Source organism: Trachemys scripta, chromosome 1 (genome assembly GCF_013100865.1).
Source record: "Trachemys scripta elegans isolate TJP31775 chromosome 1, CAS_Tse_1.0, whole genome shotgun sequence".
NCBI classification, from domain to species: domain Eukaryota; kingdom Metazoa; phylum Chordata; order Testudines; family Emydidae; genus Trachemys; species Trachemys scripta.
Window position 1 is genome coordinate 99,147,997 of NC_048298.1, and position 27,971 is coordinate 99,175,967.

A 27,971-nucleotide genomic window follows, 5' to 3' on the forward strand; every position below is an offset into this window, starting at 1 on the left:
GCAACTTCTGTATGTATTAAAATTGAAATAAAAAATAAGATTTAGCAAATGCAGCAAACTGAACACAGAAGATTTGAAAAGCAATTACTAAACATCAATACACCTGCACATGACAGATTCAGATAAAACTGAGAGTCTGAATGCTTGATACACTTACCTTATAGTCCCACATAGTAGTTCCACCAAATGCAGACATCAAGAAGAGGATTATTATGGCTATCTGAACTTCAGTTACATCAACCCTAGAAAGAAAAGAGGAAGCAGGCTTAGTTCATACATCTGTTTTTTGAGGGGAGGGAATGGGAATAAATGATTAGGTAATTAAAATGTATCCATTCAGGACATGTCATGTATATAAAATACATGATTTCTGTGACCACAAAATTCTACATACCAACTAAAGCAAAAACATACTTTGCTAAATACCTGTATATCGTTTAAAGTTATGCACAGAAAACTCAGGAGGTTTTTTTTAGTACTGTATAGCTATTTAGGAAATTTTAACACGATTACAAAATCATTGTCATAAATATTAAGCAAAACGATAATTACAACAGTGAGCTTTTAAGAAAAAACAAATACTATCATCATCAGATCTCTCTATTTAACAGGTTTTTATTCATATTGCAGAGAGAGTCTTTATACCATCCAGGGACTGTTTTATTGAGTGAAACTGACTATTCATTTATCAAACAGTGTGATTATCAACCATCAATATTCACTAAAATTAGACAGGTGTGCTGTTTTTTTTTGCAGGCAAATGTACTTTGAGTATTGAATAAATGGCAGCCAAATATCGAACATCTGTTTGTCATGTGTATTTTGCTAGATATGAAATTAATGCATTGATTTTTCCATAACCTCCCTTTTTAAAAAAAAAACAAAACCATTCCTCTAGTTTTAAACTATTTTTCCTTTTTCTAGTGAGAGGTTAATCAGTAGTGTAGCACCTACTAGTGGCTAAGATTCTTCATTTCCTTTTATGTAACCATTTCTGCTAGGAAGCCCTAGGAGGACTGCTGGATATGTATTACCGAAGAATTTGCAATATTTGGTGACTAATCACATCCCAATATTCTCTAATGACTGGACATGTCCACTATATATGCATATAATCCCCTCTTTTATCACAATTTCTCCAACATTTATCCCTCATTCAAATCTATCATGTTTGTTAAGTACCATCTGACTCCTGTAAAGCACCATTTTAAATTGTATCTTAAAGAAAATCTCTCTTAAGAGACTGAGATTGCTTGTCCACTTTTTCAGAGGAAAGCCATTCCCCTAGGGTAATTAGTCTATCCAAATCCTTCTCCCACCACACAGACATCTCTGCAAAAAACTTTCCTAACAAATTTATATCTTTTTTAATGTATTTATTTATTTATTTATTGTTTCCAACCTTCCAAAAGCCATTACTTCTATTAAGTTAGTTTCTGTGTTAAAAAAAACTGTTTACTAACCTTCCACAACTGTTGTTCTTGGAGATGTATTGCTCATGTCCATTCCATGCTTGGTGTGTGTGTACCATGTGCACAGTTTCCAGAGATCTTTTCCCTTAGTGGTATCTGTAGGGCTGACTCTAGTGCCCCCTGGACCTCATGCACATGCGCTGGTACAAGGGGTGTCACCGGCTCCACACCCTCTCATTTCCTTCTTGCTGGTAACTCCGACAGAGAAGTAGGAGGGCGGGTCATGGAATGGACATGAGCAACACATCTTGAGGAAAAACAGGTATGAAAAGTTAGTAACCATTTTTTCTTCAAGTGCTTGCTCATGTCGATTCCGTGCTAGGTGACAAGCAATATCCCTGGAGATGGGCTCGGAGTTCATAGATGGGCTGATTGCAACACTGCTCTCCTGAAACTGGCATTGTCACAGGTCTGTTGGGTGATGGCATAGTGAGACATGAAGGTATGAACTCACACCCATGTAACGGCCCTGCTGATGTTCTGAACTGATAACTGTGCAAGGAATGCTGCTGCTGAAGCCTGGGCTCTTGTGGAATGAGCCTTCATGATGGCCAGAGGCAGAACCTTCACCTGCTTGTAGCAAGCTTGGATGTAGGCAGTTAACCAGGACGAGATTCTTTCGGACAACACTGATAGTCCTTTCTCCTGTCCGCCATAGCTACAAAAAGCTGCATAGACTTGTGGAAGGGCTTAGACCAGGGGTCTCAAACATGCAGCCCGCGAGGTTATTTTCTGTGGCCCTCAAGCTCCTTGCAGCCCCCCCGCCCTTCCCCAGCATTTACCTAGAGCGGCTCTGGCCTGACGCACACCGGGGGCAGGGCAGGCTCCCTGCCTGCCGGCCCTGCCGCCACACCGCTCCGGAAAGCGGCCGGAACGTGGGGAAGGGAGGGCACACTGGTGTGTGTTGATGTTGCTTCAGGCACCGCCCCCAGCAGCTCCCATTGGCCGCAGTTCCCCGTTCCCAGCCAATGGGAGATGCTGGGGGTGGTGCCTGAAGCAACAGCAATACACACATCCTGGAGCAGCGCGGGAGCAGGGCAGGGCAGGCAGGCAGCCTGCCCTGCCCCCGGTGTGCGCCGGGCCAGAGCCCACCCCCCGAACCTTTCCTGCAGCCGAACCCCCTGCCCTGAGCCCCTTGCCACACCCTGCACCCCTGCCCCACCCCTCCTGCACCCCAACCCCCTTCCCTGAGCTGCCTGCCACACCCTGCACTCTGACCCTCTGCCTTGAACCCCCTGCCGCATCCTTCCTGCGCCTCAACCCACTGCCGCACCCCTCCTGCACTCCGATCCCGTGCCCTGACTCCCTGCCACATCCCTTACCCCTCCTGCACCTCACACCACAACCCACTGCCCTGAGCCCCCCCTGCACCCCCACCCTTGCCCTCACCCCACACCCCAACTCCGTGCCCTGAGCCCCTGCCACACCCCACACCCTTCCTGCACCACCTGGGGGCAGGGAGGGGGCAGAGTTGGGGTGGGGATTTCGGGGAAGGGGTTGGAACGGGGGAAGGGAAGGGGTGGGAAGAGGCAGGGTAGGGGCGTGGCCTCATGGAAGGGGTGGAGTGGGGGCAGGGCCAAGGGGGGGAGGTGTCAGTAATGCGGCCCTTGGGCCAATGTACTAGTCCTCATGCGGCCCTCATGGTCATTTGAGTTTAAGACCCCTAGCTTAGACCTTTTGATATAAAAGGCCATGGCCTGCCTAACATCTAATGTGTGTAGCCAACATTCTTCATTGGTGCTGTGAGGCTTTGAAAAGACGACAGACAGAAAAATGTCCTGGTTGTTATGGACCTGCAACACCACCTTTGGGAGGAAGGCCGGGTGGGGGCGTAGTTGGACCTTGCTCTTGAAGAACTCCGTATGGGGAGGGGGGGAAGGGGGTCCTCTACTGTCAGGGCTTTAATCTTGGAGATGCTTCTGGCCATTATAATCGCCACCAGGAAGGTGACCTTCCACCAGAGGAGCAGTAAGGAACAAGATGCCAACAGCTTGAAGGAGAGCCCCCATGAGCTTTGACAGGACCAGGTTTAAGTTCCATGGGGGAATCGGGTCACAAACCTGTGAGGAGAATCTTTCCAAACCTTTGAGGTACCTGATCATCATCTCATGGGAGAAGACTGATCTGCCCTAGACTGGAGGATGGAAGGCTGAGATGGCTGCAAAGTGAACTTTGACCCATGGCAGAGCTACACCCTGATGCTTCAGGTGGAGCAAACAGTCCAAGACAGACTACAGGGAAGATTCCATTCAGAGGCCTAACAAGTGAAATGTTTCCACTTAACCAAGTAGGTAGCCCGGGTGGAGGGTTTCCTGCTACCTAGCAAGACTTGCTGAGCCTGATCTGAGCAGGTCTGCTTCTCAGAGTTCAGCCACACAGAAGCCACTCTGTCAGGTATAGCGAGGGTCCAGTGACGCAACCGGCCGCGGTCTTGAAAAATCAAGTCCAGACAGGGTAGGAGCTCTAGTGAAGTTGCTACCGAGAGGTCCAGAAGCATGCCGAACCAGTGCTGGCGTGGCCACGCCAGAGCTATCATGATAATCTTTGCCTTGCCCCTCTTGATCTTTAGGAGTACCTTGTGTACCAGGGGAATCAGTGGGAAAGTATGCAGCAGTCCATCTGCCCAGGAGACAGGAACACGTCAGACAGGGAGCCGTTGCTGAGCCCGGACATCAAACAGAACCCAGTGGCATTTCCTGTTCTGTCTGGTGTCGACCAGGTTCAGCTTGGGAGTCCCCCCACTTCTGGAAGATAATTCTGGCGACGGCTGGGTGAAGGGACCACTTGTGGCGAGATGCTCCACCAACGCATTCCGATCTACTGGGAGGTGTGCCACCTCGAGGCAAACAGTGTGGTTCACACTGGAGGGCTTCTTGACACAGGTCTGAGCGAGCTCCCCCTTGTCTGCGGATGTAAAATATCGAGGCTCCATTGTCCGTCAAGACCTGCATGACCTTGCTAAGAGCTGGGGAAGAAGCACCTGGCAGGCCAAGTGTATCACCCTGAATTCCCTGACATTTATGTGCAGGGAGAGTTCTTCTGAGACCAGAAACCCTGGGTTCCAAGTCTACTGAGGTGGGCTCCCCACCCCAGGTTTGATGCGTGCGAAACCAAGATTACTGTCTGGGACGGGGCAGCGAAGGGCACCCCTTTCGTCATTGAACTTTCATCATTTGTCTCTGCCCACCAAATCAGAGAAGCTAAAAACAGTTGGCGGAATCATGAGAACTGAGTCCAAGTTGTGTTTGCCTGGGAGTAGACTGACACCAGCCACGTGTACTACACCACATAGGTACATGCTGCCATGTGACTTAACAGCTTGAGGCACACCCAGGTGGTCATAAGTATGTGATTTTTGACACTGGCGATAAGATCTGACAGTTTGGAACCAGGCCTCCGGCAGGTAGGCCTTGGCCCGAGTGGAGTCAAGCACTGCCCCATGAACTCTTTTCTGTGCACCGCGACTAGTGTCGATTTCTGTTAGTTTATTAACAGGCCCAGTGTCCAACAAGTGGCCCATACTATGCCAATGCTGGGCTGAACCTGAGCCTACGAGTGGCCTTTGATCAGCCAATTGTCAAGGTACAGGTTGATTTGTACACCTTGACATCTCAGGCAGGCTGCAACCACCACCATATGCTTTGTTAAAATCCACGGGGCTGAAGGAAGCGCAGTGAACTGGTAGTGGCATTGGCCCACCACGAACCAGAGGAATCTCCTGTGTCTGTGGAAGGTGGAAATAAGCATCCTTTAAATCGAGGCAGTGTACCAATCGAGGCAGTGTACCCACTGGATCCAGGGAGGGAATGACTGAGGTTCTGCATGGTCTCCCTGGCCTCCATTTCTTGAGATATTTGTGAGGTGACAGGTCCAGAATGGACCACAGGGCCCCTTTACCTTTGCAGATTAGGAAATATTGGGAGTAAAACCCCTTGCCTCTCAAACCTTAAGGAATTTCCTCTACAGCCCCCACATGTAGGAGGGCTTGCACCTCCTAGATGAGAAGTTGCTGGTGAGAAGCATCCATGAAGAGGCATGGGGTTGGGGAGTGAGAGGGAGGGATGAAAACTCAGGGTGTACTCAACTGTGTCAGTACTGAGCATCCAATGGTCCGATGTTATGCAGGATCACACAGTGCAGAAGGGCGATAGACTGTCTAAAACCAAAAAGGGGAATGGATTCTGAATCAAATGCCATCGTTCTGACTGCAGAGTCAGCCACATCCAGAGCTGCGTGGAGGGAGGCCCTGGCCACTGTCTTGCCTTCCTCCAGGATGGCCATGAACTCCTGCAGCAGGATGTCCTTGAACTTGGCCATGGAGTCCCACAGGTTAAAATCGTACTTCTCCAGCAGCGTCTGCTGCGGAGCTGGAGGTTGCCCGTGGAATAAACCATTCTTCCGATCAGATATAGTGTCTTAGCCTCTTTATTCTTTGGGGGTGGTGATGGACTGACCTTGTCTGTCCCTCTCATTCACAGCTGACACCACCAGGGACCTTGGGGGGGAGGGGAGAGAAGGGGGATGTGAATACATGTACTCAAACCCATTGGCTGGTATGTAGTACTACTTTTCCACTCTTTTTGAGGTGGGGGAACAGAGAGGAAAGAGTCTGTCAGAGCCCTGATTGGTCCCAACACCACCTCATTGACTTGGGAGGGCCACTCTGGAGAAAGCCGCTGTGGCCAGGATATCAATCAGGCTGTGCATGGACTCATTTAGCTCCTTTACTTCCAGACCCAACTTTGTGGCGACTCATTTCAGGAGCTTCTGAGGGGCCCTGAAATCATCTGGCAGGAGTGGATTAGAACGGCTTGCTACTGCCTCATCTGGGGACGAAGAGGTGGCAGCTAACGCCATAGGCGGGGCTGGTCCTTCCTTCTCCATCTGTACCACCTCCACTGTGGCCATTTCAGTGACCTTGGTGCCGGAGTCAGGGTCCGGTGCCAGTCAAGACGACGCAGTGGCTCGTCTCTTGGACATGACTGAGTCTGACTGCTGGGAAGGGGGCCCCGGAGCCAGGGGAAACCTCCACGGATTCCAATACTGCCACTGCATGGGCCAATGTCCTGGTGGCCAAGCACTGCCTGCAGGGCCAGTATTGAAGTCTGGTGCATAAGTCAGGTACCAGCACAGGTGCTGACTTTGTCCTTTCCCAGGGGGTGCTCAACACCTGCTCCACTCTTTTTGAGGTGGGGGAACAGAGAGGGACGAGGTGTGGAGCATGCTTTCAGAAGTCTGAAAAGAGCACCCAGTCTGATGCAGAAACTACAGAATCCAAACCACCAAAAAAGAAAATCAACCTTCTGCTGGTGGCATCTGACTCAGATGATGAAAATGAACGTGCGTTGGTCTACACTGCTTTGGATGGTTATCAAACAGAACCCGTCATCAGCATGGACGCATGTCCCCTGGAATGGTGGTTGAAGCATGAAAGGACATATGGAGCTTTAGTGCATCTTGCATGTAAATGTCTTGCAACACTAGCTACAACAGTGCCATGCAAACACCTGTTCTCACTTTCAGATGACACTATAAACAAGAAGCTGGCAGCATTATCGTCTGCAAATGTAAACAAACTTGTTTGTCTGAGCGATTGGCTGAACAAGAAGTAGGACTGAGTGGACATAGTATGGTCCTTATACTCTCGACTGTAAGGACTATACAAGGTTAACATCACTTCCAGGACTAGCCTCCCCAAAGTAGAAGGGCACAGGGCCATGTAACCTCTGGATAGGCTCAGTGAAGAGTAAATGCTGCACCCTCCTCAAACTATGGAGAAGTGAGGTGAAGTGCCCCCGTGCTCCTGGAGCTCTGAGAAGCACTGTGCACCCCAATGTCTAACAGTGACTTTATGAAGCCATTACTGTAAATAGAGTTTAATGTACTGCAAATCAATAGCAATTGTACAGAGGTCTCAGGGACATCTGTAAAAAGGAATGTCAGTTTTGATATGAATTTCAGGTCCTGGACCAGATATGAACTACAAATAAAACAGATTTTTTTTTGGCGCGAGGGGGGCGGGGGAGGGGGAGAGAGAGGGAGGGAAGGATGGGTGGAAAGTGAAATGAGATGTGTCAAAATTTGATGTGTCAAATCCAAAGATCAAATATGTACAATTCTGAAAAGAGTTCTACTTACTTTCCAAACTTTAACATGCCTGATACATATGTCTGCCAGTGAGCACAATAAAACATGAACGTTCCCACAAAACAACAGAAAAACAGCCAGTCAGGATTCGTTCCCAGCCGAACAGCTATGCAGGCTCCAATGGAAACAAAAACTGAAAGGCAGAGATAAGCATGGTCAGTCATAAATAATTATACTACCTACAATGTTAAAGATAAACACTAGACAAAGTTTGACTGCAGCAGCATCAATAGTATAGTGACATGTTGGACAGCATTTCCCAAACTTGAAGCTGAGCCCCCTTCAAGAAAATGAAACCTATGGTGCACTTTACAGCCCCATAATGTGTTGTTAGAGGCTCACCCATCTTAATTTATACCTTTTCAGACCCCTCCCCTCCACCCCCACACAACCAGTGAGGCATGCCCATACGTTGGGTGACATTGTTATAGGGTAGTGATAGTGAGAGTTACAAATTACTGTAAAAATAGGTTTTACATTTTAGAATAAACTTTTTTCCTGAGGTCTATTTAAAAATAAAATCACACATCACACCATCATCAAGTGCAGACCAAATATAGGGAAGTTCATCTCAACATCTTCAGAGAATTGGAATATTGTGAAAACGGGGAGAAAATGAACTCTTGGATAACCTTAACTACAACATGCACAGTTAAGCACTCATTGTAGTGTTCCTTGTCTCACTAGGTTTAGATCGGGGTTTCTCAACCTGTGGGTTGTGACCCAAAACTGGGTCACTGGAATGTTTCAAAGGATCACATGGCAGCTCCAGTCCTGTGAGACTGTTGTGGCTTGGTGCATGGGGTCACAGTGCCACTCAGGTTTGGCTCAACTGCCCCTCCATCATGAGGACGGGAAGGCAGCCAGCTCAAATATGAGTGAGGAGCACTGTGACCCTGTGCGCCAGGTCACGCCACTCACAAATTTGGCCCAGCTGGTTTCCCCCGAGGGGGAGGAGCCAAACCTGAGTGGTGTTGTGATCCTGGAGGTGACAATATAGGGAGCTGAGCTCAGCCAGTCCCATGTAACCAGAGCTGCAGGGGGGGGCTCTGCAAAGCCCCACCCCCCATGACACCCTATTCCTCCCCAGGAACAGGACCCAATCCCTAGACTTGGGGCCCTCACACATACCAAGGCCTATTTACTGAGTTAATCAAACATCTGTCATAACTTTCTCAACAGAAGAACTGAAGGCTGGCTTCACTACTTATGTGGCTCAAACACAATAGTGATGAGGGCTGTATAAGTATCTAAGATACTAGATACAGTATAAATACCTGTAGTTCAATTTTAATTTGATGCTAAAATCGCCAAGATGAATTAAGGTTTGTAGTACAAACAACAACAAAAGTGGGCTATTAATTTCAGATATTAAGCAGTAGCCAATTAAAAATTGTGACTTGGACAGCAATTCAGAAAAGCATCACTTCAGGACAGAGAAATGCAAGAACTTGCATGTGTTTGTTTTGTTTTTTGATGGAAACAAACAATCTAGCCCATCATTTTGATTTCTTTCTTAAAAGGAAATGAAACCTTTTCTAATTAGAAAGACTGAGTCATGTCAACATAATCAGGAACCATGAAAGCGAAGTGAGGAAAAGTAAACACACTTAAAAATTGTTAGAACTACAGTACCAGGTCTGGAGAGATTTAATTCCTTATTGTTACTTGTATTGGTCATCTCGGATCTAGTGGAAATGCATAGTGTAGACACTAATGTTAAAAAAAAGCCTGAAGGATGGTGTGCCTACTGCCTGGAGATACTGCACTTCTCTCTAAAGAAATCTTTGAATGTACTGTATCACTTACAAAAAGTGATCAGATTCAATAGAGGGAACACACCCACTTCATACTCTCAATGTACGCATGCAAGAGCGAGGTAACATGCATTATACATGTCTCAGGGCCACTTCTAAAATATTTTCCTACTCCCTAGGTTAGTAAGTAATAAACACCTAGCTCTCATACACCACTTTTCATCAGTAGATCTCAAAGAGCTTTGCAAATGAGGTCAGTAGTCTTATTCCCATTTTACAGTTGAAAAACAGAGGCACCAACAGGCAAAGTGACTTGTTCATAGTCACCCAGCAGGCCAGGAAGAGAATCTAGGACTCCAAAGTCCCAGTCTAGTTTTTATCCATTAGGCCAGATTGTTCCTTACTAGGATTTAGTATTTTCCCAGTTATCGCCCGAGTTTTAAAAATAAAGAAATAAAGTTACCTGTGGAAATACAGTCACAACCATGGTCAAAAAGTTCCCCTAAGGGGGAACTACTATTTGTTCTTCTGGCTTGTTTCCCATCAATAGCATCCAGGGACTGGTAAACAAAGAGTCCTAATGCACACAAGAGGAATACCCAAAACGGTGCCTGAAACAGATGCATAAATATCAATACTGTCAGTTCCAGATTACTTACTATTAGCCAAAATCTATCATACTACAGATTTTCTCTGCATGAAAAGCTTTCAGAGCAGTACTTTGCTAAGAGACTACCATGGACAGGCCAAAGTCCTCTTTCAGTTTTAGCAGCGTAAATTGCAGTAAATCTGAAATGAATCACTCCGTTTATATCACTGACACAGAATCTATGCAGCCTCACACTTGTGCTTAAATTTACAAAACTAAAATTTTAGGTAGATACAGCTATCTAAAGTGGCATCAAGATTAACAAACTTCAATTTTCTCACCTGAAAATTGAGAGAGGTGCACATAATTAGTAGGAATGGTTCTATCTAGGTTTATGGACACAGAACCCAAACAAAAAGGAGCTTCTTAAAAAAATAAGAGTTCAGCGTTTCATTCAAATTCTCTGAAGTCAATTAGATGATTAACTTTGATTTTTATTTTCTTCCTAGGTATTTAGAGAACTAGTTATATTTGTATATCAAATTTCAGTTAATATGCAAATAAAAGTAGAAAATGCACTAAGTAATTTTGTTAACAGAAGTTTTAGTTTTTAAATAGATAAAGTTGGAGATTTTCCAAGGCTCAAATGGCAGGCAGACGCCTTGCAGAATCTCTCCCAAGTAAATAAATGGTTCTCTTAAGAATGAAGAACAACTGTCTATTGAATGTAGACTTTGATCATTTATTTAGTTCTTGTTTTAAATTGATTGGGGGTTGTTTTTGATCATTCATTACTGGGTTTTAGTTTAGCAGGACTTGCCATGGTAGTGGTCCCATCTCGGAGGGGAGATTTAGCTTTCAGAAATCAGTACGACTTTGAAACTAGTCCTTACTGATTACTTTTCCTCATACACCCCCAAATCTAGTTTCAGTCCAGGTCACATTTTTGCCCCCTAGTTGTTCTCAATCACACTTTACGCAAAAAATTGTTCAGGAAGAAATAAAGTCAAAGGTTACATGCAAGATGTTTATATCAAATAGATGAAAACCCATAGGAAATCATGAAAATTAATTCTCTTCTACCCCTACGTAGGAACTGTCTGTTACATCCTGCCCTCGGTTACTCTTGTACAATCCCTCTTCAGTGGGAGCTCACAGGTGTAACAGGGCAGAATTTGGCTGTACCACATACATCGTAACCAAGATAGATAATATTTCTTTTCAGAGTGTGTTTATTAAAGGTTAGTGAGTGTATCTGGATAACAAATTATACATTATATAGATAGACTGAATATTAATGAGTAGATGTCAGGCTGAGAGCCAGGAAATAACGCACTTTAAATAAATCCTCACACAACAGATACACATCCACATAAACCAGCCAGTGGTCTCAGTCAAACCAGAAAAGGGAAGAATTTTGACAATTGAAAATAATAAACTTTTTTTAAACTAAGTTAGGACAGGAGGTTGTCATGGAGGGGAATGTAGAAGGGGAAAAAAATGAAAGTATGGTGAGATAGCTGCTCTTAAGCCCTGTTCATTATATCCCATCATAGCACTTGTGAACCAATTTGTTTAGAACAAATCACGCATCAGATTTAGACCCATCCCAGGAATCCACAAGACAAGATCTTCCAACTAGGACCATATTTAAGGAAGGTTCCATTTTGAACTTAAAAGCCTTGCTCGTAAAGCCAGAAAAGAAAATGAATTTTTAAACTTAAACAAAAAACTTAGATAACTTTCAGAAAGAAAAGATCATCAGTATCTCCCTCCTGGGGACCCTTCCTAATCCATTTAACCCTGATACGAACTTCTAAATGAGAATCTAGTCTACTTCGGACTTGGAGGCAATAGTAACATCATCCTAGTTAAGAGCAGGCTCAGTAATCCTTACCCAGACCATTGCTAAATCTATTTTAAATTTCTGGGTAACTATGCTAACCATTGTCTAGCATCATGACAGAAGAAAAGTGAAGTAGTGAAAACTCCAGGGGAAATAAAGGATCTGAATGTCTTGAGTACAGAATCAGATTAATTCTCCAGAGTATGTCACCAAAAGGAATCAGATAGGAAGTAAAAACAGGACGTAAAATAAACCTTTTTAAGGAGCCCGGAGAATTCATTATCTTCTAGCTAAGTTTGTGAAAGGATCTCAACCTGACCCCCTAAATTGCACTTGCAATTCTGCAAGTACAGAGTTTAGATACTCATCTGATTGTAGGACTAATTTTGGTAGTTACATAGGGGTCTAATTTCTACTTGCACCTGCAAAAAGTTGGCACAATTTTAGAAGCTTTCTTAGAAAATATGGGCTTTCAAGATTTTTAAACATGCCCATTGTCATTGGGTGTAAGCTTCTCCAACGTGGGGGTACCTACACCTCTATCCCGATAGAACGCTGTCCTTGGGAGACAAAAAAATCTTACCGCGTTATAGGTGAAACTTGCTTTGATCCACCGGAGTGTGCAGCTCCCCCTTCTCTCCCCCCCAGAGCACTGCTTTACCGAGTTATATCCGAATTCGTGTTACATCGGGTCGCGTTATATTGGGGTAGACTTATGTAGTCATAATATAAAATCTGTTATGCTCTTTATGTTGGTATTACTTCAATTTAAAATAAGATTACTGTTCGAATTCTAGTCAAAATATTCTTTTGGTAAGTCCTCTCCTATTCCAACTGGGTTATCTTATCTCTTCTCACTCTTTAGACAAGAGGACACTTGCAATCTCTGTGATATATTTAAATATACCTTCATGATTGTTACTGATTATTTGTACCAATTCGGTCAAATAGATATATTCTCTCATTCAAAGAGTAGTGTCTCTCTTGGACAAGGTATGAAACCAGTAACTTTTGGACTTTCACTATAGTTTACACAGTATTAGGGACTCTGAATCCCCACCAATCTTTAGGTCAAAAATCTAGACTCACATTTTTACAAAGGCCTATACCTAATGATTTATGAAGCAAGATGCTCCAACAGTTCCTCCCCTCCTCCCAAATAGTATTAAGTGAGGAGAAAATTAAAAGTCTAGCATCTTAAGACTTTCAGCATTACCTGTAAATTGGATACGAAAAAGATTTAAATTCCAACTGACTTGAGCATTTTGGTGGCAGGCAGAAAGCAAAATAGCATTATGGTAACCCAATGAAAGATTATAAACTAGTTTCCATCCCGCTCCAATACAGGTTTAACATTAACTTTTTAAATAATTTTTATGTTTCTCTCCCATTAATCTAGTTATTAAATAGGAGGCAAAATCGTTTTACTATCTTTTGGCAAAACACGAAAAGGGACAAAGACTTTCAAAACTTGTGTAAGCTAGGAACAGGGGAAAATCCAAGCTCATCTTCCCTCAGGAAGACAGGAAAGTGACCATGTAGAAAGGACAGGGCCTTTTGACAAGGGCACTCCTAGATTCTGAGGCTACTTAACTCTGTGGATTTACTCTAGCACTTTTAAATCTCCTAAATTAACCTAAATTCCCATTTAAACAAAATCTCTGTTCTAACCCTTATCCTTGCAAAGATAAAATGTAAACTGATCATTAGGATTATGTGTCAATATGTTTTCATAAAGATCAAGTATTATTCAATGTTCTCCCCACAGCCCTCCCCACACACATACCCTCCCTCAGCTGCCCAAGGCTGGCCTTTGAGGTCTATGAAATCCATGACCCTAAGCCCCTCAATTTTGGGAAGGGCCTAGGACAGATTCTTGGCTGTGTTGCACAGGCCTCTGCTGCTTGGGTTGCAATAAATTCCTCTTTTCAGCCATTTGCTTACAGTTTAAAATACAGTTTTATAGTCCAAATTACCCAAAAAAGTAATAATGCATATCATACACAGAATTAAAACTGTACCCTTTGCTAATTCCGTTAACAAGATCCTCTCAACCACTTTATTTTCCCACACTCCTTCCTTCTTCTAAAGTCACTGGATACATAAAACTGCTAAACAGATTACTATTGTTAAACAAGATTTCACCCACAGTTGGCATTTTATTTGTTTCTGAATACACAATCTCCATATTCAATAGTCAATCATGAAGAAAAAGCTATTATGTCACATTCTTCAACAGTCGTAATGCTATTTAATTCCAGTTCATTCTATGCGGTATGTTTGCTATTTATCTTGTTTAATCTTTTAAATAATTATTTGAATTAAAAAGAACATGCTAATGTTTGCAGTCATAACTTCAGATCATATTGTCAGAAGAGAGTTTATTTAACGGAAAACAGTTCTGCTACACTCAACTTCAAACCGATTTTTGATAAAATAAATATCTTTTTTTCCCCCCTGATTAGAATGTGTACACACATATGCTAGAATTCAAGTTAAAAATTTCCCCTGCCTTCTCAGTATGGCCTTTCCATTTCCTTATAAATCCCCACCATGACAGGATCCATGGAGTGTGAGGAGCAAAGGGTTTTCATTCTTATCTTCCCCATAACTATCTCCTCCATATCAGTTAATGCTACAGAACACCTGCTGAGAGGGGAAGCAGATTGCACTGATAATGTAGCAACAGGTGTCAGCATGAATGGCTTGGGGGAATTGGAAACGGGATATGGAGCCTTTCACCCCAAGGTCACCACTTCAAAGCTAACCCAGGGTGGTAGTGACCTGCATGTTGTTGGGCAGCTGACATGAAATGAGTCTGTGATCTCAATCTAACTGGTAGTAAACAAGTGTCCAAATCACAAAAACCACCACCATACTTAGGCCTAGTTGACAGTCTCAGAAGGTCAAAAGATTAATATTTGGAGACTGAAATACCCTCCGCTCCTAATTAATGGAGTACCATGGTGACGTGTGTTCTTCCTCTGCCCAACTTTTCTTCCCATCAGTCAGCGAGCAAGATTACTGTACATGACAGCACACTGGTATGAATTTTAAATTTCATTGTTTTTCATTATCTTGCTCAGACCTTTCACAATTATGAGAAAAAGTAGTATTTATCATAACTCAGGAGTTATGTAGCTGGAAGGAAAATGATCTGTCCTGAAGGCTAGGAAGACAGCAGAGGGAGCAACAAGAGTGGGGATCAAATTAGGAATCAGAGTGGGTCAAGAATCTGGTCTCCTGAGCTATTTTGGCTTCCAGAGAAGACAAAATATTCTGCTATTTGCAGAAATCCAACATTCAAATTCTGAAATTAAAGCTTTGTAATGTCATGAACACAGAGGTTCCAGTGGCCTGGAAAATTAACCCAAAATAATTAAAAATTAAAAAATTTTAAATTAAAATTGAATGTTACTGTCTTTCTGTCCCATTCAGCAGCTTTAAATTGGCAAACTTGAAGTAGCTTTGTTTGTTTTTTTTAATGAAACCTTAAGGAGTTATTTATAAACACCAGTAAGAAGTTTACAAATGGAGGGATATTTTGGAAGTTCAGAGAGAATAAATAAAGGACTTTGGTAAAATTACTGCATACTAAATGGTAAAAAGGATCAAGATATGGTGAAAGAAAGATAATGACAGAATACCGAAAGGGCAGAAGTGTTGGACCCAATAATTAAGTTGGCAATTATTCTTAATAATTAGATTATTATTCAGGAGAGTGCAGCTAAATCACATCTACTTTCTCAATGATGCACAGAGGATCACCATCTCTCATTTTGCCATCTCCCTGTAATATGAACAGGTCCCATTCCCCCGCTCTGCTCCACCCAGTCTTAAAATGACCCTTTTATACATGTACATTTAAGTCCTACGTTACTTTTCTTTAAAGGCTGAATACAAACAGCTGAGATATTTTTCCCCTCACAGGATAGATCCAATTCCTAGATAAACTTTATAGGCTTCCCAAGCACTCTTTCAGGAGTTTGACTATACAGTAACTCCTCACTTTAAGTCGTCCTAGTTAACGTTGTTTCGTTGCGGATCAATTAGGGAACATGCTCAATAAAGTTGTGCAATGCTCCACTCTTAGGTTGTTTGGCTGCCTGCTTTCTCCACAGCTGGCAGCTTCCCTACACCTCCCCTCCCCCCAGTGCCTCCCGCCCCTCGGCAGACCCCGCAGATCAGTGCCTTCCCCCTCATCCCTCCCCCCGCGCCTGCAGCAATCAGCTGGCTTGCGGTGTTTCGGGGCAGGAGGGAGGGGGGAGGAGCGAGGACTTAGTGTGCAGGCTCCCCCTGCCTCTCCAATGCCGCAAGCCAGTTGATTGCCCTGGGCAGGAAGGGAGGGAGGGAGAGCCTGCGCGCCGAGTCCTCACTCCTCCCCCCTCCCTCCTGCCCCCTAAGCACCACAAGCCAGCTGATTGCACCAGGCAGGAGGGAGGGGGGAGGACTTGACATGCAGGCTCCCCCTCCCTCTCCTGCCAGCGGCAATCAGCTGACTTGCCATGTTTAGAAGGGAGGGGAGGGGGGGAGGAGTGAGGACGCAGTGTGGGAAGTAAAGGGGGAGGAGGTGGGGAGGAGAAGAGGCAGGTCAAGGATGGGAGCTTGGGAGAAAGGGGGAGTGGGTGGGCTGAGGCTCCCCCCACCACCCCTGGTGCTTGCAGAGTAGGGGAAGCTGCCGCTGCTGCGCAACATGCTTCTCCTAGCCTACAGCACCTTCAGCCTCCTTGCCTGCTTCATTTTCTCCAGTGCCAGTGGGCTGTGCCTGTGTAGGGTAAGGTAGGGGCACCTCCCAACTATAGTACTGTTTGTACAGTATGTTTGTAAACACACAGCACATGCACACTACTTCCCCGCAGCGTAGTATTAAATTGCTTGTTTAAAATTGTTTAAATGTAAAAAAATGCCTTTTGTCCACCAAAATCTATTTCCTGGAACCTAACCCCTGCCCCCCCCCCCTTTACATTAATTCTTATGGGGATATTGGATTCGCTTTACATCGTTTCACTTAAAGTCGCATTTTTCAGGAACATAACTACAACATTAAGTGAGGAGTTACTGTACTTATTAATTTTGTGCCAAATATTAGGCACACTATTTTTAATGTGGTTTAAGAGATCACTTGATGTACAACTAAATGACACTTGTTAGCCTTTTTGTGGCTACTGCACAACATACTCTTACCTTCAAGAGATCCTATACTATCACATATCCTTCCCCACATTCCCAGATACAAAAAAGGGCCTATTTTGAGTCGATATTTGGAGATACACCTACAAACAAAATTTCATTATCTACATTTCTTCCCATTTCCCCCCCTCCCCCATACTGCTTATATCCTCTGGAGTCTGACAAAGTCTCCTGAATATCAATAACTATTTTTATACTTTTGACAGATTTCATCACTATGTACCCATGACCTAGGAATCTCATGATGCCACCAGACAGAGGGCACAGGAGGTGCACAGGTTTTTCAGAGCTCCCGTGTCAGACGTATGCATTATAATTCACTAAACCATGGCATGCGGTAATCACTATAAAATGTATGAATGGATAATATTCACAGAGTTGTGTCTCTCTACTGGAAATTATGTTCTTAAGGCAGGTAACCAGGAGGTAAGACACTCATACTAAAGCTAGAAGGGACCATCATGATCATCTCGTCTGAATTCCCGCACATTGCAGGCCACAAAACTTCACCCACCCACTCCTGTAATAGAGCAATAACCTCTGGCTGAGTTACTGAAGTCCTGAAATCATGTTTTAAGGCTTCAAGTTATAGAGAATAGGTGACCCCGTGCCCCATGATGCAGAAGAAGGTGAAAAACCCTCAGAGTCTCTGTTAATCTGACCTCGGGGGAAATTTCTATCAAATTGTCAAAATCAATTAAAAGGCAAACATCAGTCAGTGTGCTACAACAGATGACTGTTGTCGCAGCTGTTCTGAAGAGGTTTATCAAGATACTAAGGTTGCATCACTATCATGTCCTACCCACCAGAAGGAATTAGAGGTTGCATCACTTCCTTTAGTGCATGCATTGTGAAATAATAAATGTGTGAACACTATGTCTTTGTAAAGCTCCAGAATTAGGCAGGCGTATTTCCTCCACACCATCCCCATTTGGCAGCGAACAATTAACTTTGTTCTGATGGGAAGAAAATACACCTCAAAATGCTACAGTACTCTTGGTGAGAGATTGGGAGTAAGGATGGAGAGCTGTGATCTGTCACAGAGTCACAATCTCAGTGCAGCTTTCCCCTGTGCCTTTAAAACCCATATCAAAGGCTTGAGGGCTCTCAATCCAGGACTTTCACAGGCACTAAATATTTTTTTTTTTATTATATTATGAAACGTGTACCTATGCTTACCTACACTTTTTAAAAAAAAGTGTTAAAATTCAGTTTCAATAATTTAAGGTACTACACCTCTATCCCGATATAACACGACCCAATATAACACAAATTTGGATATAATGCAGTAAGGCAGCGCTCCGGCGGGGCAGGGCTGCGCACTCCAGTGGATCAAAGCAAGTTCGATATAACACGGTTTCACCTATAACGCGGTAAGATTTTTTGGTTCCCGAGGACAGCGTTATATCGGGGTAGAGGTGTACTAGCAGGGGACTTTAATTATATAGACTCTTGTCTCTTTAATATTCACCGTTTTATAGAGGGAAATGCAGTGTTGTAATACTCCTCACAATTAAGTAGTCAAGACCAATTAAGTACTCAAGACTCTCACTCAATTATAAGGAGAAAGATTGCTTCTTGCGGCCAATTATGTAGAGGTGAGATGTTGAAGTGTACAACTATGCTGTCAAGTTGGCCAATGATTTAATAATTCATAAAATGTTTAGTTACTTCATCCACCTTGTCTCTCTAGTATCTTGGGACTGACACAGTACAACTACACTGCATAAAAACAATTTGGGTATTAAGAATTCAAAAGTAGCCATTGCAAATTTGCATGCTTCTCTCAGTTTGCCCAACTAAAACTGCCCCCTCCCCTTTTTAAAAAAAAAAAAAAAGTTTGCAGGTCTTTAATCTACAGCCAGAATGCAAATGTGTAGGGTATTAAAAAAAAAACAGACAAGCCAAGATGCTCAAGTGTTACAATATCAAAAGATCTACAATACACTAATTCCAACAACTGTGTTCCAATATTGTTGTGGCTAGAAGAGTTTCAACCTTGGTACAGGTAAGGTTATGAATGAGCCAGGTCTCTGAACAACTGCACTCCTATAAACCCCGAGGAATTTGTGTGTGTTACCAGATACCAAGCTGCAACTAACTACAAGTTTGTAATTCCATCTCACTGCATTATTACAATCCCAATAATGTAAATTCTTTTCTGTATGATCCACATGTATTTTTCCTGAAGTGAAAATATCTGAGGGTGATATTTAAAACAGCAGGTTAACCCATTAATCAGGGCCGGCTTTAGGACCTGCGGGGCCCGATTCGAATACCCGGCGGCGGTCCGGGTCTTCGGCGGCACTTCGGCAGCGGGGGGGTCCACTCCGCGTCTTCCACGGCACTTAAGGACCGAAATGCCACCGAAATGCTGCCAAAGACCCGGAGTGGACCCCCTGCCACCGAAGTGCCGCTGAAGACCCAGAGCGGACCCCCCCGACCAGGTGAGTAAAAAAAATTAAAAAGGCGCCTAAGGCACAGGGCCCTCTTCGGTGCAGGGCCCGATTCCGGGGAATCGGCCTAAAGCCAGCCCTGAGTCTTTAAACTGTGAAGGCAAGAGTTCTCCTACATTTTTGGTCACAAGTGAAAACAAGTTTGGAGGTTTAATTTTTAGCTCCTAACACAGGTTTCTCCACATCCCAAAGGTACAGCAGAAGTCAGAGCCAGATCCTGCAAGTGGATCTGCGCAGACAGGCCTTTGCAAAACCCCATTAACATCAATGAGGCGCTGCAAGAGTCAGACTGTGTGAGTGCACTTGCAGGACTAAGGCCATCGTTTCCACCTTGTGATAGAAAAGTCTAGGCCCTATTCACCCCTGCCACACGTGCAGTAGTTCAGAACTGCAAGAAGGCTCCCACAGTGCTCATTCTCTTTTTCTTGGAATGAAAGATGACAGAATTTGCCTGCATGGCTCCACTAATTAGCTGGGTGGCCCTTCATTCTGGTGTGGGGCCACCCAGGCGCGCATCTTAGAGGGAACTATCCATGGACCACCTGAATGGAGCTCGCGGTCAACAGTTTGAGAACCTCTGGCTTAAGTTAACAGAGTAGTATTATGCCAGCAACTTCAGTCTACATTAGTGCTCCCATCTTTGGAGCCGAACTGTTGATGAGACTGGTTGGATGTTGTGAGCAAAAAAACCCTTTAGTGTTGCAGAAAGCCAAAATTTTCATGTAATGACATGACTCCAGGAGTTTGGACTTAAGGACACCAATATTGTGACTCTCATGATAAAAATCATGAGTGCTGGCAATACCCAAGACAAATCTTTTTTCTCTAGGGGAGAAATGTCAAAAACAGACTGACGAAGTGGGTATTCACTCATGAAAGCTTATGCTCCAATGCATCTGTTAGTCTTAAAGGTGCCACAGACTCTCTGTTGCCAAAAACAGGCTTGACATTCAGCCCCCTAAAGGGAGTCTCCTTTCCCACTGAATGAGTGAGGTTTGGAGTAAGTCAAAGTATTAGAAACTATTTAGCATGAGAAGCAACCTCCCCACAGACCAGGCCGCACCAACTCAAAGTGGCACCAGACCGTCCCAGAACAACCGATGCAAAACTTGCAGACGTATCTCCACTGCTACAATGATCAACACCTCCCACAACACACCTTTCAAGATCCATGGGTTCTACACATGCCTATCACAATATGTGATATACCTCATCCAGTCCACTAAATGCCCCAATAAAAACTATATGGGTGAAATCAATCACTACACTATTGAATGAACTCACACAGGAAAATGATAAAAACACCCTATCACTTGCGGGTGAAAACTTTTCATGAAGCCATTACTCTATATCTGCCCTATCAGTCCACAACCTCAAAGGAAACCACCACAGCACTTTCAAAAGACGAGCCTAGGGGCTCAAATTCATTACTCTGCTAGATACTAAAAATCATGACTGGACAGAAACACTGGATTTATGGCTTATTACAACAGCCTATAACCCACTAACCCCCTCTTTTTGTCCTACGACTGCAGAAGCGTTAATGGGCCACTCTACCTTGAATGACCCCTTACAATATGTGCTAACTATTTAAGCTAAACAATCTTTCCACCTTGTTGTGATGCTGGGAGTACCTTTCCCAGACCTGAAGAAGAGTTCTGGTGGCTCAAAAGCTTGTCTGTCTCACCAACAATAGATATTACCTAACCCACCCTGTCTCCAATATCCTGGGACCAATACAGCTACAACTACGCTGCATAGTACAGACCCTGTTGGTTGGCATTATAACTGTTTGGGCTTTCCTGTGTAGACATGATTTAATCCTTTCTAGAAAGAGAAGGCCAAACCTACTTGTAACACAGGTGGGGCACTATTGACGCAACACAGTAGGATTTACTGTGTGCATAGGCTCAAAACGGTGTCTGAAGATATAGTGCACCAGTTGTGTGTTTTTTACAGCATCCCAGGGTTTACAGTAGGAAGGGATTACAACGTGTGCAGGTTCTCAATTTGTGAAGGAATTTGTTTTGCAGTGAGTGCTCTGTGTGTTACACCTGGAGATTACAGTATGTGTGAGGGATACAGGGTATATCTGTGTGGCTGATATTTACACTAGAGAGAGGGTTACAAGCCCTCACACAATGGGTGTGTACAATGTGCACAGAAGATGTTACAGGGAAAAATGGGGGTTGAATGCTAGAGCTGCTGGGAGAGTTTCAGTCAAAGCAGGGACCTTGGGGGCAGAAGGTCAGTTACAGCATAGGTGGATTTAGTGATTACAATGCAGGAGAGAGTGAGGTTGTTTACAGTGGAGCATACGTGCAGGGAGGAGGAGATAGTGTTTGAGTGAAGGACAGGGACACAATACAGGGGCTGAGAGCTGGCTAGAGGGGGTTCTAACTGGGATTACTATGTAGTATGCTGGGCATGGGAGAGTGGTTACTGTGGGGTAAGAAGAGGTGATGCTGTGGGGGAACAGGGTGGGGTATTTTGGGGGATGACAGTAGGTGGTTGGGTAGAGGGAAGATCAGCTTGGCATGGGGCAGTATGGGGCAAGAGGGTGATTTTAGAGAGGTGCCCATGTGGCTGGGAAAAAGGCATAGGTTGGGGGTTACTACAGGCTAAGGGGACAGGGTGCTGAGGGTCCTGCAGGGTGAGGGGAGCAGGGACACGGCCTGGGTTAGTCTGGGCAGGGGGGCCCTGGGAGACTGGGGGGAAGCAGAAGCTATTTGGGTCTCTGTGGGGTTGCGGCAGAGGTACCTGCTCGGTGGCGCTGGGGCAGTAGGCGATGAGCAGCAGCGTGGTGAGCAGGTTGAGCAGGAGGCCGCTCAGGGTGATGGTGTTGGGGGCCAGCCAGGCCGGGATCTGCTCCACCAGCCAGGCCCAGTAGAGCTGCAGCGGCGGCTCCAGCAGCGAGCGCCCGGACGCGCTGTAGCGATGCTGCTCCAGCCGCCTCAGCTGCGCCGCGCTCAGGGGCTTGGGCGGCGCCCACAGCCCGGCCATGGCAGCTCCTCGCGGGGGCTCGCTCGGCGCCTGGGCCTGGCTGCTCCCGGGGCTCGCCGCCGGGCCGCTCGGCGCAGGGCGGGGGCGGGCTCAGCCGAGGGAGGGAGGGACAGAGGCCGGAGCGCAGCCGCCGCCCGCAGCCGATATTTAACCCCCGGGCCCTGAAGCGCGACCGCCCCCAGCACTCCCCGCTGGGATACGGGGAGCCGGGCGGCCCTAATCCCCGCCTGCCCCCCAGGGGGCCGGGCAGCTCCTCCCCCACCTCCCTCTGCCCCAGGGAGCCAAGCAGCTCCTCCTCCCTTCCCCCATAGGGGAGCACAGGCACACACCCCCTTACCCCACAGGCTGAGCCCAACAAGCCCACATATGCCCCGTGGGCCCCTGTATACTGTGTATGTAATGACTACGAGCTAGTGGTCTCTTAGGCACTATGATGCCCCTAGGGCAATGGGCTGCCCACGTAGTGCCCGTCACCTCAGTGAGAACTAGCTGGTGGCAGGTTTCAGAGTGGTAGCTGTGCTAGTCTGTATCAGTAAAAACAAGGAGGAGTCCTTGTGGTACCTTTGAGACTAACACATTTTGGAGACAGGTCACCTGTGATAATCAGATCAGTCACATCATCCCACGCTAAGGCCTGTGTCATCTCCACAGATCACACTTTTCACTAGGGCAGGGGTGGGCAAACTTTTGGGTCTGAGGGCTACATCTGGGTGGAAAAATTGTATGCAGGGCTAGGGCAGGAGGTTGGGGTGCGGGAGGGAGTGCTGAGTGCAGGAGGGGGCTCAGGGGTTGGGGTGTGGCAGGAGGCTCAGGGCAGGGGGTTGAGGTGCACAGGGGTGCAGGGTGCAGCAGGGAGCTCAGGGCAGGGAGTTGGGGTGCAGGAGGGGTGTGGGGTGTACAAGGGGGCTCAGGGCAGGGAGTTGGGGTGCAGGAGGGGTGTGAGGTGCAGGCAGGGGGCTCAGGGCAGGGATTTGGGGGGCAGGGTGCAGGAGGGGTTCGAGCTCCGGGTGGCAGCAGTGCGCACCAGGGCCAGGGAAGACTCCCGGCCTGCCTGCCGTGTCCCGCACCACTCCAGGAAGCGCTGCGGCCACTGGGGGAGGGAGGGCAGAGGGCTCTGTGTGCACTGCCCTTGCTGCGCCTCCAGGTACCGCCATTGAGATCTGTCTTATTCACGCGGTGCTTTCCACAGCCAATGAGAGCTGCAGGGGGCAGTGCCTGGAGCCAAGGGCAACGCACGTGGAGCCCTCTGCCGCCCCCCCCCCCCGGGGTCCTGCTTCTGAGAGCGGCGCCATGCCCGTGGCGCCACCGGGGGCAATCTCGCGGGCCGGATCCGGCCCATGGGCCGTAGTTTGCCCTCCCCTGTTCTAATCCTATGATTCTATGATACTGGAAGTAATCAAGGGCCCCTTATCGCAAAACTATGTAGGCTGTGCTTGAGGCACGTTACTGCAGCTAATGTAGGATGAATCCCCTGCTGTAAATTTCCTGGTCATTTTCTCACAAACTTTATTTTATCTTAATATGATTTTCCTAGTGTACATTTCCTTCTTTATAATCCCTTTGAGAGCCATAGCTGAAGCCCAGGCGATTGCCTAAGTCATTGCTTACTATGCCGTGTCAAACTTTGAGCAAATATGAAATCATATAGTACGCATGCAGGTGATGGTGACTATGAAGTGTCTGGAGAACATAGTAGTTAAGTAATGGATGTTTCTGTTGGCAAATAACCAAGATTATGGCATCATCAGATCCTCAGCACAGTTGGTAAATAATATTTTTCAGAGGAGCTGGACACATTTTCTTACTCAGAATGGAATTTGCATGGTGTGTCCTTCAAAATTCTAATTATTAGGGCTGTCAAGGGATTAAAAAAATTAAATGCAATTAATCGCTCAATTAATCACGCTGTTAATAATAGAATACCGTTTATTTAAATATTTTTGGTTGTTTTCTACATTTTCAAATATATTGTATTCTGTGTCGCACTGTGTACAGTGCTCACTTTTGATTACAAATATTTGCGCTGTAAAAAACAAAAGAAATAGTATTTTTCCATTCACCTAACACAAGTACTGTAGTGCAATCTCTTTATCATGAAAATTGAACTGACAAATGTAGAATTATGTACAAAAAACCCTGCATTCAAAAATAAAACAATGTAAAACTTTAGAGCCTACAAGTCCGCTTAGTCCTACTTCAGCCAATCACTCAGACAAACAAGTTTGGTTACAATTTGCAGGAGATAATGTTGCCTGCTTCTTGTTTTCAGTGTCACCTGAAAATGAGAACAGGCATTCGGATGGCACTGTTGTAGCTGGTGTCGCAAGACATTTATGTGCTAAAGATTCATATGTTCCTTCATGCTTCAACCACCATTCCAGAGGATATGCATCCATGCTGATGATGGGTTCTACTCGATAATGATCCAAAGCAGAATGGACCGATGCATGTTCATTTTCATCATCTGAGTCAGATGCCTCCAGCAGAAGGTTGATTTTCTTTTTTGGTGGTTCGGGTTCTGTAGTTTCCGCATCTGAGTGCTGCTCTTTTCAGACTTCTGAAAGCATGCTCCACACCTCGTCCCTCTCAGATTTTGGACTGCACTTCAGATTCTTAAACCTTGTGTCCAGTGCTGTAGCTATTTTTAGAAATCTCACATTGGTACCTTCTTTGCGTTTTGTCAAATTTGCAGTGAAAGTGCTGGGTCAAACAAATGTGCTGGGTCATCATCCGAGACGGCTATAACATGAAATATATGGCAGAATGCGGGTAAAACAGAACAGGAGACATACAATTCTCCCACAAGGACTTCAGTCACAAATTTAATTAACACATTTTTTTTAACAAGCATAATCACTATGGAAGCATGTTCTCTGAAGGGGCATACGAATGTTTAGCATATTTGGCACGTAAATACCTTGCAACGCCAGCTACAAAAGTGTCACGTGAATGCCCGTTCTTACTTTCAGATGACATTGTAAATAAGAAGCAGGCAGCAGTATCTCCTGTAAATGTAAACAAACTTGTTTGTCTTAGCAATTGGCTGAACAAGAAGTAGGACTGAGTGGACTTGTAGGAGCTAAAGTTTTACATTGTTTTGTTTTTGAGTGCAGTTATGTAACAAAAAAAATCTACATTTGTAAGTTACATTTTCACGATAAAGAGATTGCACTTCAGTGCTTATATGAGGTGAATTGAAAAATACTATACCTCTACCCCAAAATAATGTGGTACTCGGGAGCCAAAAAAATCTTACTGCGTTATAGGTGAAACCATGTTATATCAAGTAAATAAATGACAGGACAGGACATAACTGAGAACCGAGCCAAATTATTTGCTACCCCATGTCTTGTAAGTTTCACAGAGTTCAATGGAGAGCTAAAGAAAAACATCACATTCATTAAATGTAACCACCTGCTTCTCTTGGAGGTTAATGTTCCTAGCACTGGGAAACTAGTGTAACTTTTTTATCTAATCAAAAATTTTCTATATAAATCTTATCCTTGATTTTCATCTTGCATGATGAGGAAAGAACCTCAATAGCAGTATGGTTATGAATTACACAACTGCTGCGATGTGTATAAGGAATCAGTGAATTAGGGAGGGACAGGTTGGTGAAAAGATAAGGAGAGCTGTCACTATTCCTATTATAATTAAAAACACTGCAAATATAAAATAGTATATATATATTCCCCCAATTTTGATGCCATTTGTCTTAGATGCTAAGCTCTTTGAGTCAAAGATCATGTTTTCATATGTACTTGTGCAACACCTAGCACAATGGCATCCTGGTTACCACTGGCATGGCTGCAATGTGGAAATTAAATGCTAAAAGAAAACAAAAGAAGCAGGGAGAGACAAAAGGGCATCCTTTAAAAAGTTGAAGTTAAATCCTAGTGAGGAAAATAGAAAGAAGCATAAACCCTGGCAAATGAAGTATAAAAATATAATTAGGAAGGCCAAAAAAGAATTTGAAGAACAGCTAACCAAAGACTCAAAAAGTAATAGCAAACATTTTTTTAAATACATCAGAAGCAGGAAACCTGCTAAACAACCAGTGGGGCCATTGGATGATCGAGATGTTAAAGGATGTATTCAAGGACAATAAGGCCATTGCAGAGAAACTAAATGAATTCTTTGCATTAGTCTTCATGGCTGAGGATGTGAGGGAGATTCCCAAACCTGAGCCATTCTTTTTAGGTGACAAATCTGAGGAACTGTCTCAGATTGAGGTGTCATTAGAGGAGGTTTTGGAACAAATTGATAAATTAAACAGCAATATTCACCCAAGAGTTCTGAAGGAACTCAAATGTGAAATTGCAGAACTACTAACTGTAGTTTGTAACCTATCATTTAAATCAACTTCTGTACCAGATGACTGGAGGATAGATAATGTGATGCCAATTACATTACGCAATTACAGGCTGGTAAACCTGACTTCAGTACCGGACAAACTAGTTGAAACTATAGTAAAGAACAAAATTGTCAGACACATAAATGAACATAATTTGTTGGGGAAGAGTCAACATGTTTTTTATAAAGGGAAATCATACCTAACCAATCTACTAGAATTCTTTCGGGGGGAAACAAGCATGTGGACAATGGGGGATCCAGTGGATATAGTGTACTTAGATTTCCAGAAAGTCTTTGATAAGGTCCCTCACCAAAGACTCTTAAGCAAATTGAACTGTCATGGGGTAAGAGGGAAGATCCTCTCATGATTTAGTAACTGGTTAAAAGATAAGAAACAAAAGCTAGGAATAAATGGTCAGTTTTCAGAATGGAGAAAGGTAAATACTGTTGTCCCCCAGTGGTCTGTGTGGGACCAGTCCTATTCAGCATATTCATACATAATCTGGAAAAAGGGGTAAACAGTGAGGTGGCAAAATTTGCAGATGATACAAAACTACGCAAAATAGTTAAGTCCCAAGCAGACTGCAAAGAGCTACAAAAGGATCTCACAAAACTGGGTGACTGGGCAACAAAATGGCAAATGAAATTTAATGTCGATAAATGGAAAGTAATGCACATTGGAAAACATAATCCCAATATATATATAAAATGATAGGGTTTAAATTAGCTGTTACTGCTCACGAAAGAGATCTTGGAATCATTGTGGATAGCTCTCTGAAAACATCCACTCAATGTGCACCGGCAGTCAAAAAAGCTAACAGAATGTTGGGAATCATTAAGAAAGGGATAGATAATATCATATTGCCTCTATATAAATCCATGGTATGCCCACATCTTGAATACTGTGTGCAGATGTGGTCACCCCATGTCAAAAAAGATATATTGGAATTGGAAAAGGTTCAGAAAAGGGCAACAAAAATGATTAGGGGTATGGAATGGCTTCCATATGAGGAGAGAGTAATAAGACTGGGACTTTTCAGCTTGGAAAAGAGACGACTAAGGGGGGATATGATAAAGGTTTATAAAATCATGACTGCTGTGGAGAAAGTAAATAAGGAAGTGTTATTTACTCCTTCTTATAACACAAGAAATAGGGTT

At 44.5% G+C, this 27,971-nt stretch overlaps 1 protein-coding gene across 1 annotated transcript in view; it reads right to left on the reverse strand.

Annotated features, from left to right (window-relative positions):
- Window positions 1-22,562, reverse strand: part of CHPT1 (choline phosphotransferase 1) — a 33,253-nt gene extending 10,691 nt beyond the window's left edge. The window contains exons 1-4 of the mRNA XM_034778869.1: window positions 22,218-22,562; window positions 9,840-9,987; window positions 7,611-7,752; window positions 158-242 (exon numbers count right to left, since the gene is read on the reverse strand). Of these exons, the coding sequence (XP_034634760.1) occupies window positions 158-242; window positions 7,611-7,752; window positions 9,840-9,987; window positions 22,218-22,460 (618 nt within the window). The 5' untranslated portion in view covers window positions 22,461-22,562. The remainder of the gene's footprint in view (window positions 1-157; window positions 243-7,610; window positions 7,753-9,839; window positions 9,988-22,217) is intronic.
- Window positions 22,563-27,971: the final 5,409 nt, after the last annotated feature.